At 38.3% G+C, this 22,871-nt stretch overlaps 1 protein-coding gene across 4 annotated transcripts in view; it reads right to left on the reverse strand.

Moving 5' to 3' along the window:
- Positions 1-990: 990 nt before the first annotated feature.
- LOC108709195 (glycine receptor subunit alpha-2) overlaps positions 991-22,871 on the reverse strand; it is a 104,810-nt gene continuing 82,929 nt past the window's right edge. For all 4 annotated transcript variants that reach the window (XM_018248826.2, XM_018248824.2, XM_041583341.1 and 1 more), the window contains 2 exons: positions 18,945-19,094; positions 991-2,789 (listed from right to left, as the gene is read on the reverse strand). In XM_018248826.2, coding sequence (XP_018104315.1) covers positions 2,511-2,789; positions 18,945-19,094 — 429 coding nt within the window. In that variant the 3' untranslated portion in view covers positions 991-2,510. The remainder of the gene's footprint in view (positions 2,790-18,944; positions 19,095-22,871) is intronic.

Here is a 22,871-nt window from a genome sequence, read left to right on the forward strand (position 1 = left end):
TTTGACTAGGGAATAGTCCAAATTCAAATCGAATTTGAAAAAAAATCAAAATTTATCATGTACTGTCTATTTAAAAATTCAACTTTGACTATCCACCATCTAAAACCTGCCAAAGTGGGGGACCCCTAGAACCAAATTAGAGTCATTTGGTGGACTTTGAAAAATCAAAGTTTTTTTGGGAAAAACTCTAAATCGAATACGATCTAAATTCGATTTGAATTATCGAATACAGCATATTCACCCAAAGTTAAAAAATATTTTTTTTTATAAATTTCAGTTGCTCTTTTTTCATTAAAATTTTGAGTTTATGGGAGTTTAAAATAACTCCCATCAACTCGAAATCTGCCCCTTGATAAATCTGCCCCTAAGTCTACTAGAAAATCATGTAAACATTAAATAAACTCAATAGGCTGGTTTTGCTTCCAATAAGGATTAATTATATCTTAGTTGGGATCAAGTACAAGGTACTGCTATATTATTACAAAACTTTAAACATTTTGGATAATTTTATTATTATGGAGTCTATGGGACACGGCCTTTCTGTAATTTGGAGTTTTCTGGTTAACAGTATTCCAGATAACGGATCCCATTCAAATCGGCAGGAACATTCTCCCTATTCTTCCTGAGTGATAACACGTAATAGGAATTTCACTCAATTGTAGAACTTTCCCCTAGATTTACAATGCGTTTTTTGGCCTGTAAAATAAAATAATTTTAAACTCTGCAAAGCTGGAGTTTTCCTGGAGAAAAGTGTGGGGAAAGATTTCATTTAAATCAGCCAGTAGGGAAAAGTTTATAAAAATGGCATTTATAAATGTGAAAAAAATCAAAAAGGATGAAAAAATTCAAAATGTTGCCATTTCACATTTGGAAATATTTTTACATCTTTTTATCCTAGGAAGTAAATTCAGGAAACCATTTTATTTTATTCAGTGGTGAAAGAAATAACTGAGGAAAACAGATATAAATAAAGACTCTTTACATGTTAAATACTCTATCACATAAACTTTATTGAAATTGAACAGATATCTTGTAAAGAAAATGCTGTACCACAAGTGCAAAATTGTATTACCTTGTTAGATTTCACAGGACTTCCTGTAGACTTAAAAATTCATTGTATATCACAATTTAAAATATGTATCAAGGACCTGACCAGTTCAAGTGTGCCATTCCAAGGTTGGGATTACGATATGAAAACCATAGCTCAGTGTTCAAAATTCTCAAAATAATCAATGTTATTTAAAAATGGCTGTCATTTTAAGAATAAATTCCGAAAAGCTATAAATCTTAGGTCTGTAAAAAACTTTTGGTACTCTTCAGTGGAGTTAATACCTGCAGCTATGTTAACGCCAGTGACAATGCTAGATTGAGCTACGCCATTTCAGAAATAATCAAAAAGAACTATTATTTATAAAGAAACTTGATCAGCAGAATCAGCGCAGAAGATTAACTTAACTGGTAGGTTAGAGTTTGGTACCTTATGGTTCATTTAAAAACAGTAGTTGATACCTTAGATCCAGCGCACAGCAGAGAAAATAAAGAAAGAAGAAACTATTAGGGTAGATAGTTGTATCTGAAAAAAGTGTTGACTGTCAAAGAAATCACAGAGTACATAAGATAAATCCAGATATTACTGGTATGATAAAACCAGTCATTGTCTTCTAAATCACGCTCACAAAGATAGCAAAGTAGAAATTTTTATATGTATTTATATGTTTATGCAGAAGTAGAAAGAAGTTACAGCACAAAGGAACCTTTTGGTGCAACACTGGATATACTAACACTGTGAAGGAATGTAAATTCGATTTTCTCTCAGATTAGAAAATTTGGTCCTCTCAGATTAGAAAATTTGGTCCTCATCTCATAAATGTTTTTTTTTTAACCAGCATTTAAGATGACCATACACTGTAAGATCCGCTTGTTTGGTTACATTGCCAGACGAGTGGATCTTTCCCCGATATGCCCACCAACGTAGGGCTATATTACGAACATTGGGCCCTAGGGCCGAGCAATCAGATTACAACGAGGAGCAATGGGCTTCAACAGGTCAATCGCCGGAAAAACTAAACCTTCCGAAAGATATCGTGGCCAGATATCGATCGGGAAGACCCGGAAGATAAGATGCCGAATTGGTCTAAAGGGTCGATATCGGCAGCTTTAATCTGCCCGTGTATGGCCACCTTTAGCTATCACAATGGTAACCCTTACTATGTGGTGTGACAAAATGAGACGTCTTTCTTACACATTTTTGTGAGTTTTTCTGAAAAAGATCTTCGGTGGCAGTGTCGGTTAAATTGGCCCCATTTCCAATAAAGTTCATGGGAAGCGTAAACAGACGGCGTTGGCTGTCAGATGGAGTCTTTCTTTATCATCCAAAGTTCTTCAAAGTTCTAACTTTCTTAGAAGTCCTTAGAAGAATAGGTGGTATAAAACCAGTCAGATTCTGAATTGTTTTTCCACAGTTTATATCAACAGTTTATTTCTCTCAGTTTTTCAATTAATACAGCATTTTATTTTTTGTGCACATCCTCATGCCTTATGATTTTATATGTAATCCAATAAAAGATGTTAAAAATGAGGAAGGTCAACGGGAAGGCAGCCCGAGATATTGTGTCAATCCTTTTTGCACGATCAACAAATTTCTTTTTGATGGAGTCTGCATCTTTTGGTTGAGCTGGAGGGGGGTTGGGAGGAGCTGTTTTAACTGCTGTGCCGTCTTTGACTTGCAGACAGTGGCCCATCCCATATCCACTAAAGTTAAATCGGCTCTCTCGGACTAAATCTTCTTCCTGAAATACAAGTAATGAGAGACTCAGTTCTAATTGTATTATATTCAGTGTCTTCAACTACTGTAGTAGCAGACATATATGGTAGAACCTCCACTTTACATTTTTCAGGGGACCATAAAAAAATTAGGTATGCACCGAATCCAGGATTGGGAATCGGCCTTTTTCATCAGGATTCGGATTCGTCCGAATGCTTTTGCCTGGCCAAACCGAATCCTAATTTGCATATGCAAATTAGAGGGGGAGGGAAATTGTGCTACTTTTTGTCACAAAACAAGGAGCTAAATGTTTCCCCTTGCCACCCCTAATTTCCATATGCAAATGAGGATTCGTTTGGTATTCGGTGGTTCGGACGAATCCCAAATAGTGGATTCGGTGCATCCCTAAAAAAAATGGTCTAAAATCCAGGAAAATGTAAGATCAGGGAAATGTATTGTGCATAATATGTACTGTAGGTGGGACCATAAAACAACAAGGTAAAATGAGGGAAAACTTAAAATCAGGGGATGTAAAATTGAGGTTCTACTGTACAACAAAACTCTCTCACACATAGCACCGTACAATACATAAAATACACACAGGTAGGAAAAGTCACATAATAAATACAATACGTGTACACACATCTTAAATAAGGACAAAGAGCTTAAAGGGATACTGTCATGGGAAAACATGTTTTTTTCAAAACACATCAGTTAATAGTGCTACTCAAGCAGAATTCTGCACTGAAATCCATTTTTCAAAAGAGCAAACAGATTTTGTTATATTCAATTTTGAAATCTGTCATGGGGCTATTGACATATTGTCAATTTCCCAGCTGCCCCCAGTCATGTCACTTGTGCTCTGATAAACTTCAATCACTCTTTACTGCTGTACTGCAAGTTGGAGTGATATCACCCCCTTCCCCCCCCCCCAGAAGCCTAACAACAGAACAATGGGAAGGTAACCAGATAGCAGCTCCCTAACACAAGATAACAGCTACCTGGTAGATCCCATGAGTCTAGAATACAGCCATTATGGTTTCATTTGATTCCATGGATCATTACTCATTCCATAACATTTTCTCCAAAGCTTACCTTACTTAAACCTGCATATATTACTTCTAACTATACATTTTGGTTATATTGTCTGTCCAACTGCTTTTGTTTTTTCAATATTTTCAGTTTATATTGTATTAATTTCTATACAAATTGTTCTTAAATCAAAGAAACATCTCAGAATGAACTGCATTTTTAGAAAGTTTTCCTGGTTTTAAAAGAATGAAAGCTTTCCTTTACAAGTAGAGCCAATGTGTCTCTCTCTCTCCCACCTGCAATTTCTCATTCTGCAGGTGAAATTCCCCACCAGGCGAGCGCAAAACCTTGACAAAGCATAACAGACCCGTAGAGAAGCATGCTAAGTGGAACCCTAGAGTGCTGGAGATTTTGAAAGTGTGATTGCGTTTGCCTGGTCTAACAGCGGGATAGACAATGACTGATAAATACATTCATGGGGTAAAGAAGGTACTTCTAAAGAAAAACATCTTAGAAATAAAGGCATGAGAAGATCTAGGGAGATTAGAAGACAATAAGCTCTCTTCATCACTAACCCCTTTTGCTTCCAGACAGATTTTAAACTCCCTTCTCACCATTACTCTGTGTGTGAAACATTTTGGACATGTTTATAGGGGTAGTTCACCTTCATACAACTAGTTTTCAGAAAGATCACCAGAAATAATTATTTTTTCAAATTACTTTATGTTTTGTATGTGTCACCATTTTTCTAATATTGAAGTGTAAAGTGTAATTTTTCACCTTTTAAAGCAGCTATGGGAGGGGGGTCGCCGACCCTGTAAACTGTTCTAAATTGATACATTTCTTATCTTTGTCCCCGCTGAGCAGAATCTCTGGGTTTCATTAGTCAGCTATTAGAATTGATACAATAGTTACTAATACTCCAGAGAGGCTGCTGAGAAATGTTTCAACTAAATGTTTACTAAATTGTAACAGTTCAGAGTCTGCACCTGAATTACTGAGCTGCCAGACTCAAACACCAGAGACACCAACATTCAACTTTAAACTTAGATTTGAAAAAACATAAATAATGGAAAGTAATTGAAAAAAGTCTTTATTTCTGGTTAATAACTGAACATAACGGAACTGAAAAAAGTGTTTGGAAGGTGAAAACCCCTTTAAAGAGAAACTGTCATGGGAATTTGTTCCCCAAAACACATCAGTTAATAGTGCTGCCAGCAGAATTCTGCACTGAATCCATTTCTTAAAAGAGAAAACAGATTTTTTTAAATTTAATTTTGAAATCTGACACGGGGCTAGACATATTGTCAGTTTCCCAGCTGCCCCGGTCATGTGACTTGTGCTCTAAAATCTTCAGTACTGCAAGTTGGAGTGATATCAACCCCCTCTCCCCCCACCCAGCAGCCTAACAACAGACCAAATGGGAAGGTAACCAGATAGCAGCTCCCTAACACAAGATAGCTGCCTGGTAGATCTAAGAACATCACTCAATAGTAAAATCCAGGTCCCACTGAGACACATTCAGTTACATTGAGTAGGAGAAACAACGGCCTGCCAGAAAGCAGTTCCATCCTAAAGTGCTGGCACATGACCAGGCAAAATGACCTGAGATGCACCTACACACCAATATTAAGCACTGTAGGCTGGATATCCCTGCCAAACAAGAACCAAGTAATAGCATATCTTTAAAAAGGGAGATCTTCCCAAATTCTTCCCAATTCACCGGTATTCCCAAGATAACCTTTATTTCTCTATACTATTACTGTTATATTCCACACAGAGTGTTGCCATTCTGCTCAAGAGATGGGATAACCGGTAGCTAAATCTCACGTGAGTCTGCAGCTTTCTTTTAGACAGAGGAGAAACTGCACACAGACCATGATTCTCTTGCTTCAAGAAGACAAAACTTTAATAACACTTCTGCATTAGCAGACAAAGATCATGTCACATGACACTGTATCAGTATTACATTACTATAGGATCTGTATGAGAGCACACCCTTTAATACATACAGGGGCCGATTCACTAAAGGTCATTATTCCTTAATGCACTGTTTTATGCGTTATTTAAGATGCATTATTTAAGGAACGCTTCATCAAAGTATTTTCACATGCGCTAATAGACGCGAGCACAATCGTTAATTCTATATTTCTGCACAACGGTATTCTTATCGCATTGCGATACTTATAGAATAGAATTAATCCTAACGCATTATTCACTAATATCTTTTAAGCGATTAAACCATAAAATTTGCGGCGAATTTGGGCGTTTCAACACCGGTGAATAAATTTGCGAAATTGCAGCGAAAATTCGTCAATTTCAAAGCCAGTGTCAATTAAAGGATGCTCATTGACTTTAATGTGTGTCAAATGTCACTGGCATCGGATTTGTCACCCTCAAATTTGATACCCACGAATTTGCGTTCTGCGGATTTCATACCCGTTTTGCGAATTTCGCAGGAAATTCGAGAATTTCGTGGCAGATCTAAACGGAACAAATTCGCCCATCACTAGTAGTTAGGAGCTGTAGGGCAGCAATTAAAGACCTTTATGAGGAACCGGAGACTTACTTACAACCTACAGCCACTAACACATTTCATGACTCCTTGGGCAGGTCCAGAATGCACTACGTTCTGTGTCGTGGAATTATATTAAGTTCTCAGGGAAAGGAATGACTAGAATACTGTAAAAAGAGACTTCTACTCTGCCAGTGGTATCCCGAATGTCTTAGATGCTATATATTGCACTAATAACGTGTGACTATATCAAATGCCCTAAAATATTGCACTAAATAACGCATGCTATAAAATACCGCACACAATTCAGCTAAAATGAACGTGAAACTATCACTTCTTAAGTTAGACAAGTGAAGTTTCAGTGAATTGATCATTAATTCTAAAGATAAAAGAAGTGATTACATTTTATGCCATGCTAGAAATAACACTTTATCGACCTTTAGTGAATCAGCCCCACAGTATCTTAACAAAGAGCAAATATTTCCAATAACTTCCTTCTGCTTCAGTAGAGGGGTGCTCTCATTGTGACCTCTTTTCACTTAGCAATTACAGTAATACTGATTGTGACTTGTATTTAATTTCTAAGTAATTGTATTCCATCCAGAAAGACCTATGATATTGAATCTCTAGCCTTCAATTTGTTGCTCATCAGTGGCATAGTTAGAAGGTATTGGACCCCACGGCAAAATTAGCTTAGGGCCCTTATATGCTATGTACTTTGATATTTGTCCGTCTGTGCCCCACTAGACCCCCTATAGCTCCTGGGCCCACCTACATTTGGAGGGTCTGCTTCTTTTAGCATTACACCTTTCACTTTGATCATCCACAAATGATGCTGGAATTTGTATAGTTGTCCAAAGACAATTTGAGTTGGTAGAATGCCATCAATGAACTATTATTTTTTAATAATTTTTGTCTTTCTAATTGTATGTGTTGCTTGCCAAGGGAAAAAAGAACACCAGTCTGCATTACTCTGATATGAGGAACATTCCTTACACACTTCTTGTTGATTATGTGTTGTTCTAGGACAAGAAGAAAGAAAGACATGAACAGATAAGAGATTTCTTTGAAAATTCAGAGCAGAATTAAAAGATTAATCCGTTCATACAAGAAAAAGCTGAGCCAGTGGCGATATTGTTTTCCTGTTACTTCTCTCATTTTCTTTCCCGTAATCATTTTTAATATGCTGTATAATGCAAGAAAACAGATTTTGTTGGGGGTTTTTTTTTTTGCCATGGCAAATGGTGTAAATATTTCCTAGCTGTGGGGTGCATGAAATGCTGTAAATAAAAGCGGCTGTGAACTTCAGTATAACAAAATCAAGGCTTTAATTTTGTTTCTATAGTTTTTCATTTCAAAGCTGCTTAAAAGGAAATCTGTGTTCTTACATAACCCTGCAATATACTATGTAAATCATTCTAATTAGAATGCCAGCAAGCAGGGAACGGCTGATCCATTACCCCAGGCTATCATAACCTCTGTGTACTAAACACCTTATGGGGTAAAAGTTAATTACAATCTGTTGTCGGTGATATTGTAGATCTGATTTAATAACATGTAAGGGATATTTTGGAAACTGTCAACCAGCGAAGGCTAAAGGAGATGGAACACTATTTCCAAATAGAATCTTCATTTAATTATTGTGGCTGCACAAATACAATATCAGTCAATTTCAGTGTCATGATAGCAGCCAATGCTGAAAAGTTGTTTTAATCTGAAAATACGTTGTGTAATATTCACCAATACACTGTATATGTAAAGGTTCTCAAACGTTGGCAGAAGGTTTCTGATTATCTGTATGAAAGGTTGCTTTGACAAAGAAAGCAGATTGATAACTTTTACAAATGCTGATAAATAAGCAGCTTACAGGTGTAGAATAACCAATATAGCATCTGCCGACTGTCTCAGAAAGGGCTGAAATGTACTGTGGCATTGTACAATCCAGCCAAGGCTCTTGAGTGGATGGAATACAGGGACTGTGGTTTTAGAAATTGCTTCATTATTGACAGTCAGGCACAGTCAGTAGACAGGAGTAGTTGGTCCCTAAGTTAGTTTTGAACAAGGGTTGTAAGCAATTTTAATTAAGAAATGTGCTAGCTCTAATGCTCTAATGCACATTCTATAGAGAGGATGCTTTGTGGAAGAAAGGAAAACCTATCTTGACTAATGATACTACAGTTCAGATGACAAGATAATTTTATGAACAATAATCAAAGTAAAATGGATCCACTCAAGTGCAGCTCCTGATGTACAGCATTGCTTAAAAGAATGAATTTGCACATATTATGGGTAATCTTATATCCCTTGCTCACTCCTGCCAAGAGCACAAAAAAAAAGGTCCTGCAGAAGGTAAAGGGCTCTAAGGGTATCTGAAACCTGCAGAAAACTTGTATGTCCAATATAAGTTCATTAAGCCTTCCATTAGAGGGTTGGACAGGCAGGGGGTTACCAGGCCACGGTACTGGTCCCACTAGAGTAGAGAAGAACAATGACTGGACTGCCAAGTCTACAAGCCAGTTAGGGTGAATTTTAGAGAGACTGCCTATTTCTTCTCCTGGATACTCTTGAAAGCCATGCTAAAAGATCATTAAAGGTGAGATATGGGCAGAACCTTTGGTTGACTAACAAATAATGGAGTGTATTGAAAAATACAGTTTTTAGTAAAAGCAGGCAGATTATACTTTCATATTATATTACCGTATATACCCGAGTCGAGTTTTTCAGCATCCACAATGTGCTGAAAAAGTCTACCTCGGCTTATACTCGGCACCGCTGACCGGAGTAGCTGAGATTGCAGTCACTTTTAATCATTCCTATACCAACAGTACACTTGGGGAGAGACTGCAATATCCCACAATGCCCTCTGTTGGTTATATGAAAGAATAACAGTGACTGCAATATCACACAGCGCCATCTGTTGGTTATATGAAAGAATAACAGTGACTGCAATATCACACAGCGCCATCTGTTGGTTATATGAAAGAATAACAGTGACTGCAATATTACACAGCGCCATCTGTTGGTTATATCAAAGAATAACAGTGACTGCAATATTACACAGCGCCATCTGTTGGTTATATGGAAGAATAACAGTGACTGCAATATGACACAGCGCCATCTGTTGGTTATATGAAAGAATAACAGTGCGCCCTCTGTTGGTTATATGAAAGATTAACAGTGACTGCAATATCACACAGCGCCCTCTGTTGGTTATATGAAAGAATAACAGTGACTGCAATATCACACAGCGCCCTCTGTTGGTTATACGAAAGATTAACAGTGACTGCAATATCACACAGCGCCCTCTGTTGGTTATATGAAAGAATAACAGTGACTGCAATATCACACAGCGCCCTCTGTTGGTTATACGAAAGATTAACAGTGATGGCAATATCACACAGCACCCTCTGCACATGGTAGTGGGACAGTGGGACAATGCACACAGTAATCCATTTGGCAATTCTCTGTCACCATCAACTTTGCAAAGAAGTCCGGTTGATCGCTTGGGGGGTCGCTTTGACAGAATGTGCGCTGCTAGGAGACAGGGCTGTAGTTGTGTCTAGGCTTATACTAGAGTCAATACGTTTTCCCAGTTTTCGTAGGTAAAATTAGGTACCTCGGCTTATACTCGGGTCGGCTTATACTCGAGTATATAGGTAGTTCATGTAAATGTGGCCCATTTAGAGGGGTAGTAAAGTAATTTAATAAGGGCTAAGTGGAAATTAAGGAATGGGAAGTGCACAAATTGTGGCCCTTAAAGTAAAGCATTTGGGTTTAGCCTTAGCAGTGCTCCATCTGTGATCTGTACCTTCTACCAAAAATATGCCATGAGGCACAACACTAGCTGTATACAGTTAGGCCCATAAATCTTTGGACAGAGACAACTTTTTTTCTAATTTTGGTTCTGTACATTACCACAATGAATTTTAAATGAAACAACTCAGATTTTCAGACTTTCAGCTTTAATTCAGTGGGTTGAACAAAAAGATTGCATAAAAATGTGAGGAACTAAAGATTTTTTTTTAACACAATCACTTCATTTCAGGGGCTCAAAAGCAATAGAACAATTGACTCAAAGGCTATTTCATGGGCAGGTGGGGGCAATTCCTTTGTTATGTCATTATCAATGAAGCAGATAAAAGCCCTGGAGTTAATCTGAGGGGGCGTGTTGAATAAATTCATCGTATAAAACATGGCATTTTTAGCCTTAATCATTTTTAGGGTTTAGTTTTCCTTTAAAGGGAGATAGTGTACATTGTTATCCACTAGAAAACAAACCATAATTGTCTTTTCTGTTTCACTACTGTATATCATTACATTTTATTTATCATTTAAATTATAAGTGCTGACATTTATAACCTATTTTCAATTATCTTTTAATAACAACTGTATATTTTATTCTCTCTCCCCAGATACAAGTGCGTTTAATATTAGATAAGTCATTTCCTTGGCAGATGATACAGGGGACATGGACTGAGAAACTGATCACAGCAGTGATCTGGTCTTGACTTCAATTCTAAATCACCTCTATTATCTAACATACTGGATGGACTGTTCACCCTTGACCTCTATCTTGGCAAAGCCCAGGGTCTCATTTTCTGGAATGGCATTTCCAGAATATTCACTTACCTCTTATGCCACTTCAAAAAATGTTCAATCGGTGACACAAGAAGATGAGCACATTTAGAAATCTAAGATGGCAGCTTATATGGAACAATTCAGGTTTTTTTTGTGTTGGTTTTGCCATTTCAGCAGGGTTTAGTAAGCCTAAAAGTTGACATTTCTAACCATGAATATAAAATGCCTGATAATATACTGTAGTGCCGATAGCCATGCCCAAAACAAAAATAAGAAATCCCTGTGCATATTGCCTTGTCTGTATCAGTTATACGATGGCGCATAAGCGAAGGATATTCCAATAAAAGTCACGGTTACCTGCACAATATGCTGGAGAGCAACAGAAAGGGATTGCACGTTGCCATGGTAACCGTGTTCATTGAATGAAAACAAGTATTCATAATATCCTGCACTACCCCTGTGAAATGCAGATTGTTAGATTGTAGCGAGGTTTTCAGAAATGGATGGAGCTAATAAAATGATGGCTTTCTAATGAGGCGAGGTGGGCGACAGATATTCGTTAAAATATTGCAGGCTGAAGTCTTCACAACAGCACTGATATAATGGTAAAAGAAAAACATATAGGGCTTTGCCAGTGACTGTGTATCGATACAAATGTTCAGAATATAATAGAGCAGTGATCTCCAACCAGTGACTCGTAACATGTTGCTCCCCAACCCCTTGGATGTTGCTCTCAGTGGCTTCAAAGCAAGTGCTTATTTTTGAATTCCAGGCTTGGAGACAAGTTTTGGTTGTATAAAAACCAGGTGTACTGTCAAACAGAACCTTTAATAGGCTGTCAGTGATCATAGGGACTATCAAATGGCCAATCACAGCCATTATTTGGCATCTCCATGAACTTTTTTCATGCTTGTGTTGCTCCCCAACTCTTTTTACATTTGAATGTGTCTCAGGGGTAAAAAAAAAGGTTGCGGACCTCTGTAATAGAGAGCCACTTTTATGCCATCCTTTTGTCTGAACATTTGTGTTGTTTCTCTTTCAAATGAGATCTGCTTATCTGCTCTGCCTTCCTCTGCTCTCCTTACCGCTTTCATAGTTAAATTGGGTTGAAAAAAGACCATAAACCCTTCCAAATGAAACCCAGTGCATATATATATATGTATATATATATATATATATATATATATATATATATAATCCAATCATAGAAAGGACTCACGGCACATAATATTTGTAAAAATGAGAACAATGTTTATTCAATCTCCATAACTGTCGACGCGTTTTGGTCAGGATGATGGATTATATTATATTTGGTGAGCACCTGGACTGTGCCATTGTGAGTGGTGAGTGCCGATGTAAGTGAATAAAGTATCCACTCTTGAAAATTATAAGGATAATATAAGTTACCGAGGAGTTTCATGACCATATAAAAGTACGAGGCCGAAGGCCGAGTGTTTTTATACAGGTCATGGAACTCCGAGGTAACTTCTAATATCCTTATAATTTTCAAGAGTCAGCTTTTTAAAAACCATGCTGTGGCGAAAATCTGCGCGTGTATACAGTATATAGCATGAGGGTGCAAACAGTGATTGCTTGCAGCAAGAACAGGTCATAATTCATTAATAATACTTTATGGACCAAAAGAAAGAAAAAATAAGAAAATAGAAATGCAATTTAGAGTCATGAAAAAGTTTGGGAACCCCTCTTAGCCTGCATAATAATTTACTCCACTTTCAACAAAAAAAGATAACAGTGGTATGTCTTTCATTTCCCAGGAACATCTGAGTACTGGGGTGTTTTCTGAATAAAGATTTTTAGTGAAGCAGTATTCAGTTGTATGAGATTAAATCAAATGTGAAAAACTGGCTGTGCAAAAATGTGGGTACCCTTATAATTTTGCTTTTTTGAATGCATGTAACTGCTCAATACTGATTACTGGCAACATCAAATTGGTTAGATTAGCTCGTTAAGCCTTGAACCTCATAGGCAGGTGTGTCCAATCATGAGAAAAGGTATTTAAGGTGGCCAATTGCAAGTTGTGCTTCTGTTTGACTCTCCTCTGAAGAGTGACAGCATGGGATCCTCAAAGATTGTTCAGTATCATGGTTTAGGGGAAGATTACAAAAAGCTATCTCAGAGGTTTAAACTGTCAGTTTCAACTGTAAGGAATGTAATCAGGAAATGGAATTCACACAGTTGCTGTAAAACCCAGGAGGATTGTGAGACTGGTTACAGACAACCCAAAGATCACCTCCAAAGACCTGCAAGAACATCTTGCTGCAGATGGTGTATCTGTACATCGTTCTACAATTCAGCGCAATTTGCACAAAGAACATGTGTATGGCAGGGGGATGAGAAAGAAGCCCTTTCTGCACTCACACAAACACACTCGCTTGTTGTATGGAAAAGCTCATTTAGACAAGACACAGTCATTTTGGAATAAAGTGTTTTGGACTGATGAGACAAAAATTGAGTTATTTGGTCATAACAAAAAGCGCTTTGCATGGCGGAAGAAGAACACCGCATTCCAAGAAAAACATCTGCTACCGACTGTCACATTTGGTGGAGGTCCCATCATGCTGTGGGGCTGTGTGGCTTGTTCAGGGACTACTGGGGCCCTTGATAACGACGAGGGTCGGATGAATTCAACCCAATATCAACAAATTCTTCAGGATAATGTTCAAGCATCAGTCACAAAGTTGATGTTACGCTGCAGGGGTTGTATATTCCAACAAGGCAATGACTCACTTGGAAATCTACAAAGACATTTATGCAGAGGGAGAAGTACAATATTCTGGAATGGCCGTCACAGTCCCCCGACTTGAATGTCCATGCTCATCAGCCATCAAATTTAACTGAACTGGAGAGATTTTATATGGACGAATGGTCAATTATATCCACATCCAGAATCCAGACACTCATCAAAGGCTATAGGAGGCGTCTAGAGGCTGTTACATTTGCAAAAGGCTCAACTAAGGATTGATGTAATATCTCTGTTGGGGTGCCCAAATTAATGCACCTGTCAAATTTTGTTATGATGCATATTGTATATTTTCTGTTAATAAAATAAACTTTATGTCACTGCTGAAATACTACTGTTTCCATAAGGCATGTTATATATTAAAAGAAAGTTGCTAATTCGAAAGCTCAGCCAGTGATTAACAAAATTTCAAAGAATTAAGAGGGGTTCCCAAACTTTTCATATGCCTGTAGATTACCTTTGCTATCTTTTGTGATTGTTTAACAGCATGAAATTTGCAGTAAAAAAGTTTCTTTGTTTGAAAATGTCTATAGGGCAATAAGGGTCCATGATGCTACTCTTTGATCAGTGTGATCTTCGTATTGAAAACCACTCGCAGTCTTCTGCCTTTATAGACTGTGGGAAGTGAAGTGATTATTGTGTGATACAGTCTCTAGTGATGCCCCAAAGCTACACCTCCCACATGATGAAATTAGAAGTGACTGGCAGTGGCTCAAAGCATTTTCACTGTCCTTGGATTTCCCCAGGGAAGACTGCTGTGATCAAACCTCAGGCTTGCCATTGCCCTTAGAGAGAGGATTTTGAGATTAAATTGAAAATGCTTTGATAGGACAAAGGGAAGGGATAGGTATGTTATGAACTCTCAGTGAACTTCAATTTGTTATAGCAGCAGAACTGGATATTAGAATATCTGCTGATCCGCTAATTGCCTGGGTTCTGCAACATGTTTAAGGAAAGCCCATGATCAGCCTTGTAACGATATCCGTATTAGCGCAGATGAAGGTTGTTTTTGGTGATGTCTTTCTAGCAGATTTACCAAATCTCAGGGATATATATATATATACAGGTATGGGACCTGTTATCCAGAATGCTCAGGACCTGGGGTTTTCCAGATAACAGATCTTTCCATAATTTTGATCTTCATACCTACTAGAAAATCATGTAAACATAAAATAGACCCAATAGGGTCTTCTAAGGATTAATTATTTCTTAGTCTGGATCAAGTACAAGCTACTGTTTTATTATTACAGAGAAAAATTTAAATAATTTGGATAAAATTGAGTCTATGGGAGACGGCCTTTGCGTAATTCTGAGCTTTCTGGATTATGAGTTTCCGGATAAGGGATCCCATACATACATATATATATATATAGGTGCTGGTTATAAACCATGATATATTCTCTTTTTACTAAATGTTACCTTTAAGTTTTGCAAAAATAAGTTTTCCCTGGGGGCTATATATTGGAGTGCTGGGGTTAAGCTGTGTAGTGTGTGTGTGTACACACACACACACACACACACACACACACACACACACACACACACACACACACACACACACACACACACACACACACACACACACACACACACACACACACACACACACACACACACACACACACACACACACACACACACACACACACACACACACACACACACACACACACGTACAAAATAAGGAAGGAAACACACTCACAGGTCTTTCATGAAAAATTCAGTGGTTTATTTCATTATTTCGGCTCCTAAACTCAAGCCTGATTATATACTGTATTTATATATATATAATACACAAAAGCCATGAATATCTTGTAAATTATATCCTTATAAACGGTGAGTTCTGATGTCATCAGTTATAAACGGTGAGTTCTGATGTAATTTCTGTCACATGACTCCCTAACACATGTGTATTATAATAAATAAAGTACCCCCAGTTGCAAAATATGAGGATATTAGAAGTTACCTCGGAGTTCCATGACCTGTATAAAAACACTCGGCCTTCGGCCTCGTGTTTTTATATGGTCATGAAACTCCTCGGTAACTTATAATATCCTTATATTTTACAAGAGGGGGTACTTTATTCACTATATATATATATAAAATTGGAAGAAAAAAAAACAGGGATACTTCTTATAAATGCAGTCAGTTTGCAATCAGTGCAGTCATTCTAGGAGGATTTTTTTTTAGACATGTCCCTGATTTCTGACATAGTCTGATAATCTTAATCTAAAAAGAATAATGATTCATTGGCTCTGATTAAGGCATGGTGTTCTTCATTAACACAAGGACCTATTGCACTTTACACAAAGAACCCCCAGCTGCTCACTTGGGTCTGTACAACTGCGGTTCCTTACAATAGGAAACTGAGCATGACTGCTGAGATTATTTTACAGATGTTGATACCTATACACCAGCGGTGGCCAAACTTTTTTCACCAAGGGCCATATGCGGTAAAATACACAAACAGCCGGGCCACTCACTCAAGGTGAAGTACGTATTGCCTCACCTGGTTTATTTAAGTAAAGTATATTTCAAGCTTGTTATGCAATCATTTTGGAATCTTGTTAACAGATCAACTATATTTGTATTAAAAATGCTATCAACATAAAATGATTATATTATTTGCTGCGGGCCAATTAAAAATGGATTGCGGGCCATAGTCTGGACACCCCTGCCCTAACCTGAAGTGTTTTGAGTCGCATGTAACCCATGTTCTAACAACTAGCTGGACATTAACCCTTTTTTGGTCTGCCTAGTCAGATTAGCATTACATATGTCAGCCTCCAATACATTTTACTTACAAATGTTAAAAACCTGCTGATTTATTGACATAAAGACTGCTTTGTCTACTAACGTTCAGCCTTCCACTTGACTTTGGTTGTTTGTATGACCTTAGACAGCAGAGGATCCATACTGTGTAATTAGCATAATGCAAAATTATGAAGGAGTCAATACAAGTTCGAAAGCATGTCATTTATGGGTTTTTAGAGAAGAAAATATAGCATGTCGTATATGCATTTCAGAAAATGACTTAACCTTCTCCTGCATTGTGACCCCCTGGAGAAAACTAGTGTTTTGATTGACCTGGGGATTATAACGTTGTTCAGCCAAGTGATCGGTAAAAGCAGCAATAGCCTGACTGTAGCAACAGAACTACATCCCTGCATAGTAAGTATATTTATTCTATTCAGAATATTTATGTGGAAATGTTTGTAAAGTCACTTTGGTCAGTGTCACCAAGAAATAAAATTGAAGCCATCTTCATGGCTACTAACAATTGTCTGTGAGTTAGGAACTCGCTCTGGTTAACTTATAGAGCCACTGCCTATTCTGAGCTGCTGGAAAATAATGCTGCATCAGTTGCATAAAGGTCAAAACAAGCCACTGGGCATATATAAGCTTTTAGGGCTAGGAACTGGGACCTGTACATTACTGGTGTGTCATGGTGCATAACTTCAGCTACGTTTATACCAGGGGGCTGTCACATTCGATATATTTGCATATGGGGGGAACTTGGCGACAAAAAGGCTGAAGTCATGTTCTTTGCATTTAAAATGGTTGTGCATTCCTACCGGAAATATACATTAAAGGAGAACTAAAGCTTAACTAAAGAAGTAGCTAGAAATGTTGTATATTATGTTTTGGGCTTCTGTACCAGCCCCAGGCAACCACAGCCTTTTAGCAGTAAAGATTTGTGTCTCCAAAGATGCCCCAGTAGCTCCCCATCTTCTTTTCTGCTGATTCACTGCACATTCTCTGTGCTGCTGTCACTTACTGAGCTTAGGGACCCACTCACAATATACAGTACACATAGAATAGAAATGTCCCAATATAAGGCTGATTAGTAATTAATACAGATAATTACTACATGGCAGCACAGAAACCAGTGCAATTAGCATCAGAATTTAATAATCAGTAAACCTGTAGCATTAGCTTATATTACAGCCAGGGAAGCTCATTTTCTGCTGGATATTTAGTGACGAGCCCTAAGCTTAGCTTCTCAACAGCCAATCAGAGCCCACTGAGCATGTGAGTGTCACAGACACTTTCCAAGATGGTGACCCCCTGTGACAAGTTTAAAGTCCTGGATCATTGCTGCTATTGACAAGCTGAAACTTTAGCCTCATGCAATAAGTTCAGTATATACAATATGGCATTTTTAGCCACATACATTTTTAGGGTTTAGTTCTCCTTTAAAAAACAATGGGAAGGACTAGGATTGAAGAAAAGATTCACTGGCACACAGGTACTGCTGGCAGGGTGAAAACCCTTGCTTTAAATTTATTAATGCGGCATGCAACGTTTCGGGGACGTTGCATGCCGCATTAATAAATTTAAAGCAAGGGTTTTCACCCTGCCAGCAGTACCTGTGTGCCAGTGAATCTTTTCTTCGTATAGTTGTGGGGCCACCGATACCCTTTTACTGAGCACCAGGGATACTTCATTATCGAGAGGGCCTGGGTGTGCGTCTGCAGTTTGGACTCTTTCCACAAGGACTAGGATTGCTAAAGCTGTAGAGATACTGTTTATGGTATAACCCACTGAGTTTGCTTTGCAGCTAAGATCCCAACTTTCTTCTAAGTCTTGTTACTGCCTCGTGTATTTCTAAGTTTTCTCTTAAGCTTGTTAGATTATCTTGCACTATGTAATTCCTACACAGAGAGAAGTTATTTTTCCTTGTACTACATTCAGTTTTGCCCATTAGTCTAAATCGGCTGTACTGTAAGTCACATTAACAGGACACTCTACGTTCAAAGTTCAATTGAATCGTTTATAGAGAAAAATGGCTGAAGTCATACGGTCTTAATTGTTACTGATATGTGCATACAGGTGCACATGATTTTATCCAGTATTCCAGGGCAGTTTCTTTAAACAAGAACAGAGCACAAAACCTTTACACAGCTGGACAGCTATAGGTCAACCATCCAAACGCTGCTCTAAACTCTGGTACAAATAACCAGCAGAGCACACCCAGTGCATCAAGGTTCCCTTTAAATACCAGATGCTTCAAGCAGTCATTGACTAGAAGGTTATGACTCCAACAGTGGTGAAGTGCTTGACGTGGCCGTACGTCTAAAGAATAGCACCACCGTGTCCAACACCACCTGAAGAGTATAAGTAGTGCTCCCCATATCCCTCATTTGTCTCCAACAGGGAGCATCTTTATGCCACTGGCACCGCCATGACTACACAGTGTAGTCCTTCAAACCACAATGGTTGCATTTGGTTCAAAAATACTTCAAAAATAGCGTAGAACACATTGAAAAGGATCATGTGACCGTTATCTCTACCTTGCTTTGCCTTTTCTGCCTCCTGCGGAGTCTTAGGAATTCCTTGTGCTGCCTTGAGACGAAATTCACTGCTGCGTATTCCAAGAGAGCGGCAAACACAAACAAAAGGCACACGGCCATCCAGATGTCAATAGCTTTCACATAGGATACCTGAAAAGAACAGCAAGGGATAATATAATAAAAGTCTTGCCATGGCTTGCACATGAATATATATCAGAAAAAGCAAAAAGAACTGACCCATATTGCTGAACCCTCCCATCCATAACATCCAAAAACTCATGTGTAATAATGAAATAAAATGGAACTTTTAATAAATTGCTAAAACAATTGTCCAGTATGGTTAGTAGCAGGAGGACCAATAGACAAGAGGTAATATAGTTGGTTCTATTGGTTATTTACATGTGCGGTTATCTTATAGACAAATTAGCAAACAGCCTGCCAAGGTTAATCTATTGCAAACTCAGTGTGCCCTGGTATAAATTATAAAGACCCACAAATCACCCATTCAATTCCGACACCAACCCCTTCACCCACTTGGAGATCCCTCCTGTAAAGTGGTTAGGTAAATGCACCACATGAAATACACCGGAGACTCAGTGCCGTTGTTGAAACTGCCTTCCACGTAAATTATACGTTGCCTCAGGCACAACTAAGCAGATGCAATTAACGCTGACACTGAACCTTGGATCTGATCTTCAACCCCTTCACCCACAGCGAGTCCCCTCTTGATCTGTAAAGAGATTAGTAGCCCTTATTTCCAGTCCCTATCCGACGTCCTGCCTAATCTTCAGCTAAAGGTGCACCTGACGCTTGTTTCACCCGACAGTTGCGGGCTTTGTCAAAGGCAAATGAATATACCCACTGACACTAATAGGCATCCTTATAAGACTATATATATATGTATAATAATATCATGGATAATACTATATAATATAATGTATATAATGTAATTACTATACAGGTATGGGACCTGTTATCCAGAATGCTCGGGACCTGGGGTTTTCCGGATAACGGATCTTTCCTTAATTTGGGTCTTCATACCTTGAGTCTAATAGAAATTCATTTAAAAATTAAATAAACCCAACGGGCTGGTTTTGCTTCCAATAAGGATTGATTATATCTTAGTTGGGATCAAGTACAAGCTACTGTTTTATTATTACAGGGAAAAAAGGAAATCATTTTTAAAAATTTGGATTGTTTGGATAAAATGGAGTCTATGGGAGCCATCCTGTAATTCGGATCTTTCTGGATATCAGGTTTCCGGATAAGGGATCCTATACCTGTACTGTATATATCTTGATGGATTATAACTAGGGATGGGCGAATTTTTTCACCGCAAAAATAATGCCCATAGACTTGTATGGCGCCGCGCATCAAAAAAAATAAAATAAAGGCGCACACCAAAAAAATTTGGCTGCACGACAAAAAAATTTTGACGCCCATAGACTTTAATTGGCGTCCGTGACATTTCGCCGGCTGCAAATTTTTGGCGAAACGAAACGGGTCAAATTCGCCCATCCCTAATTATAACCATAAAATTATGTTTTAAGCAAAAACACAGACTGTCCCTGGCAATAGCAGAACCAGAATATATTCAGAACAGCTCAAAACCATTATAACTCAAAAGACAACCAATAAAATTATGTTTTTGGCCAATAACTCAGCTGGTTACTTTTAAAAACAAAGGACATTCCAGGGATTTCTAAGGAGAAAGACAAAAACACAGACTGTGTCTGGGAATAGCAGAACCAGAATACATACATTACGTACAGCTCAAAACCATCAAAACTCAAAAGACAACCAATAGCAGCGCACCCTCATATAGTGACAGTTGGCTCCCATTCATGACAATGAGAAGAGGCACTGCAGGTATTTGGCATTTCTCCACTGGCTAAAATAATCAAATGGGGTGGTTTCCCTGAATGTGTATTTAACCTCTTCTGCCTACCATTTATGTAACAGAAGCTGTCTGACTGTTGCTGTAAATTGAGTTTTCTGGGCAAAAGCCCAAAGTATACTCTTAGGGGGTTATTTATCAGAACCTGAAAAATATCTCATTATTTTCTGAAATATACTCTGACGAAATCACCTGGGTTATTTCCACTTATTTATCAAAACATTTTTCCGAAAATTTCCTGTGCGGGAAAAAAACTCGATAAAAAAATCTTGAAAATTTGAATTGTATGATTTTTTAGGATTTTCCCCTGAAAAAAGATTTTTTGGGATTTTTGCCCAAAAACTACAAAATCTTTGAATTAATGCACTTATTGAACTATATTCAACCTCAGCTGGTCTGAGATGCTTGATTTTCGGATTCTGACTTTTTCCATCCTCGGGGTATAATAAATGCTGAACAACTCGAGATTTTTTTTAATAAAAATTTGGATTTTAATTAATAGCCCCCGGGATTCGGACTTTAATAAATAGCCCCCTAAATAGTTTTTAGGCTTAGCCCCCTATGTGCTTCTCCAGGCCTCCCCCTTAGCGCCAGGGCACACGCTGCTATTTCGGGAAATTAGTCGCCCGGCGACAAATCGCTTCTTCTTCAGGCAACTAATCTCCCCGAACTGCCTTCCCGCCGGCTAGATGGCAGTCGGATCGCTTCAGCTTTCCGAAGTCACACAATGTTTCCTCGTGCCATCCTGCCGGCGACTTCGATTCTAGATGGCGGGAAGGCAGTTCGGGGAGACTAGTCGTCTGAAGAATCGATTTGTCGTTATCTCCCAAAATAGCAGCGTGTGCCCTTACCCTTAAAGTAATTGCAGTTTATCTATGGGGAGGGATGATAAGAATGCTAATAGGTTAGTTTTCAATATTGTCTGTGGCCTTTGCAGCCTTGCTGTTTTCCAAGGATGTTAGCACTGGTTTTTCTCTGCTCTTAGTTTTTAGTCCTTGCTCCACCTAGTGGTAGAATGCTGAATCTCTTAAATATTAATATTTAACAATTATTATATAGGTGAAACATATGAAGCACGCATATTAGTGCACAAGCACGCATATTAGTGCTCATTCGAAAGCATCCTCATTACAAGCTCATTTTATCCAGGGTCTGGCTGCACTCTACAGCCAGTGCAGGATTGGAAATCTGGTTCTAGATGCAGAGATCAGCACCGACAAATTCCGCCTGTGTCTGCCTAGGTCCCTAATTTGTGTGTCTCAATGCAGCACAAGTTAGTTGGCCTTAGGGGAGGGGGTTGGCACCTAAATTTTGGAGCTAAGAGACCTGCAGCAATTTTTCAGGGCAAGACACAAAGTGCAAAAAAATAGGCAACTGTGTTATTTTTTTTTTATTTTTCACCTTGCACTGCACTTAAAGGAGAAGGAAAGCTACTGAAGCAGTTCATTATCAATAGATTAGCCACAATAGTTCAAGCTAGAACACTTTATTTATTCTGCAGAATGTTTTACCATACCTGAGTAAAAAGCTCTGGAGGCTCTCTGTTTATTTAGTAGAGCAGCTGCCATATTAGCTTGGTGTGACATCACTTCTTGCCTGAGCCTCTCCCTGCTCACTTATAGCTCTGGGCTCAGATTAAGCAGAGAAGGGAGGGGGAGAGAGAGAGAGAGGAGCAAACTGAGCATGCTCAAGCCCTAGCCCTGAAGGTTTAAGCTGAAAACAGGAAGTCTGATACAGAAGCCCGAGTACACAATAGAAGGAAAGAAATGCTGTGTTTCTTTTGACAGAGAACTCAGAGCAGCATTACTTTGAGGGTTTACTGGTATATTTATATAGACCTTTCTTATAAAGCTTACTTAATTTTAGCCTTTCCTTCTCCTTTAATAAATAACTTCTGTATCAAATTGAAAAATACATAATTGCAAAAGAAAAAAAAGTTTGATGTATTTTTAAATATGATTTTTCTCAATAAGACCAAAATAATCTTTTCGGTAGTTTTGTGTTTCCATATGAATTAATCTAATTCCAGT

Source organism: Xenopus laevis, chromosome 2S (genome assembly GCF_017654675.1).
Source record: "Xenopus laevis strain J_2021 chromosome 2S, Xenopus_laevis_v10.1, whole genome shotgun sequence".
NCBI lineage: Eukaryota > Metazoa > Chordata > Amphibia > Anura > Pipidae > Xenopus > Xenopus laevis.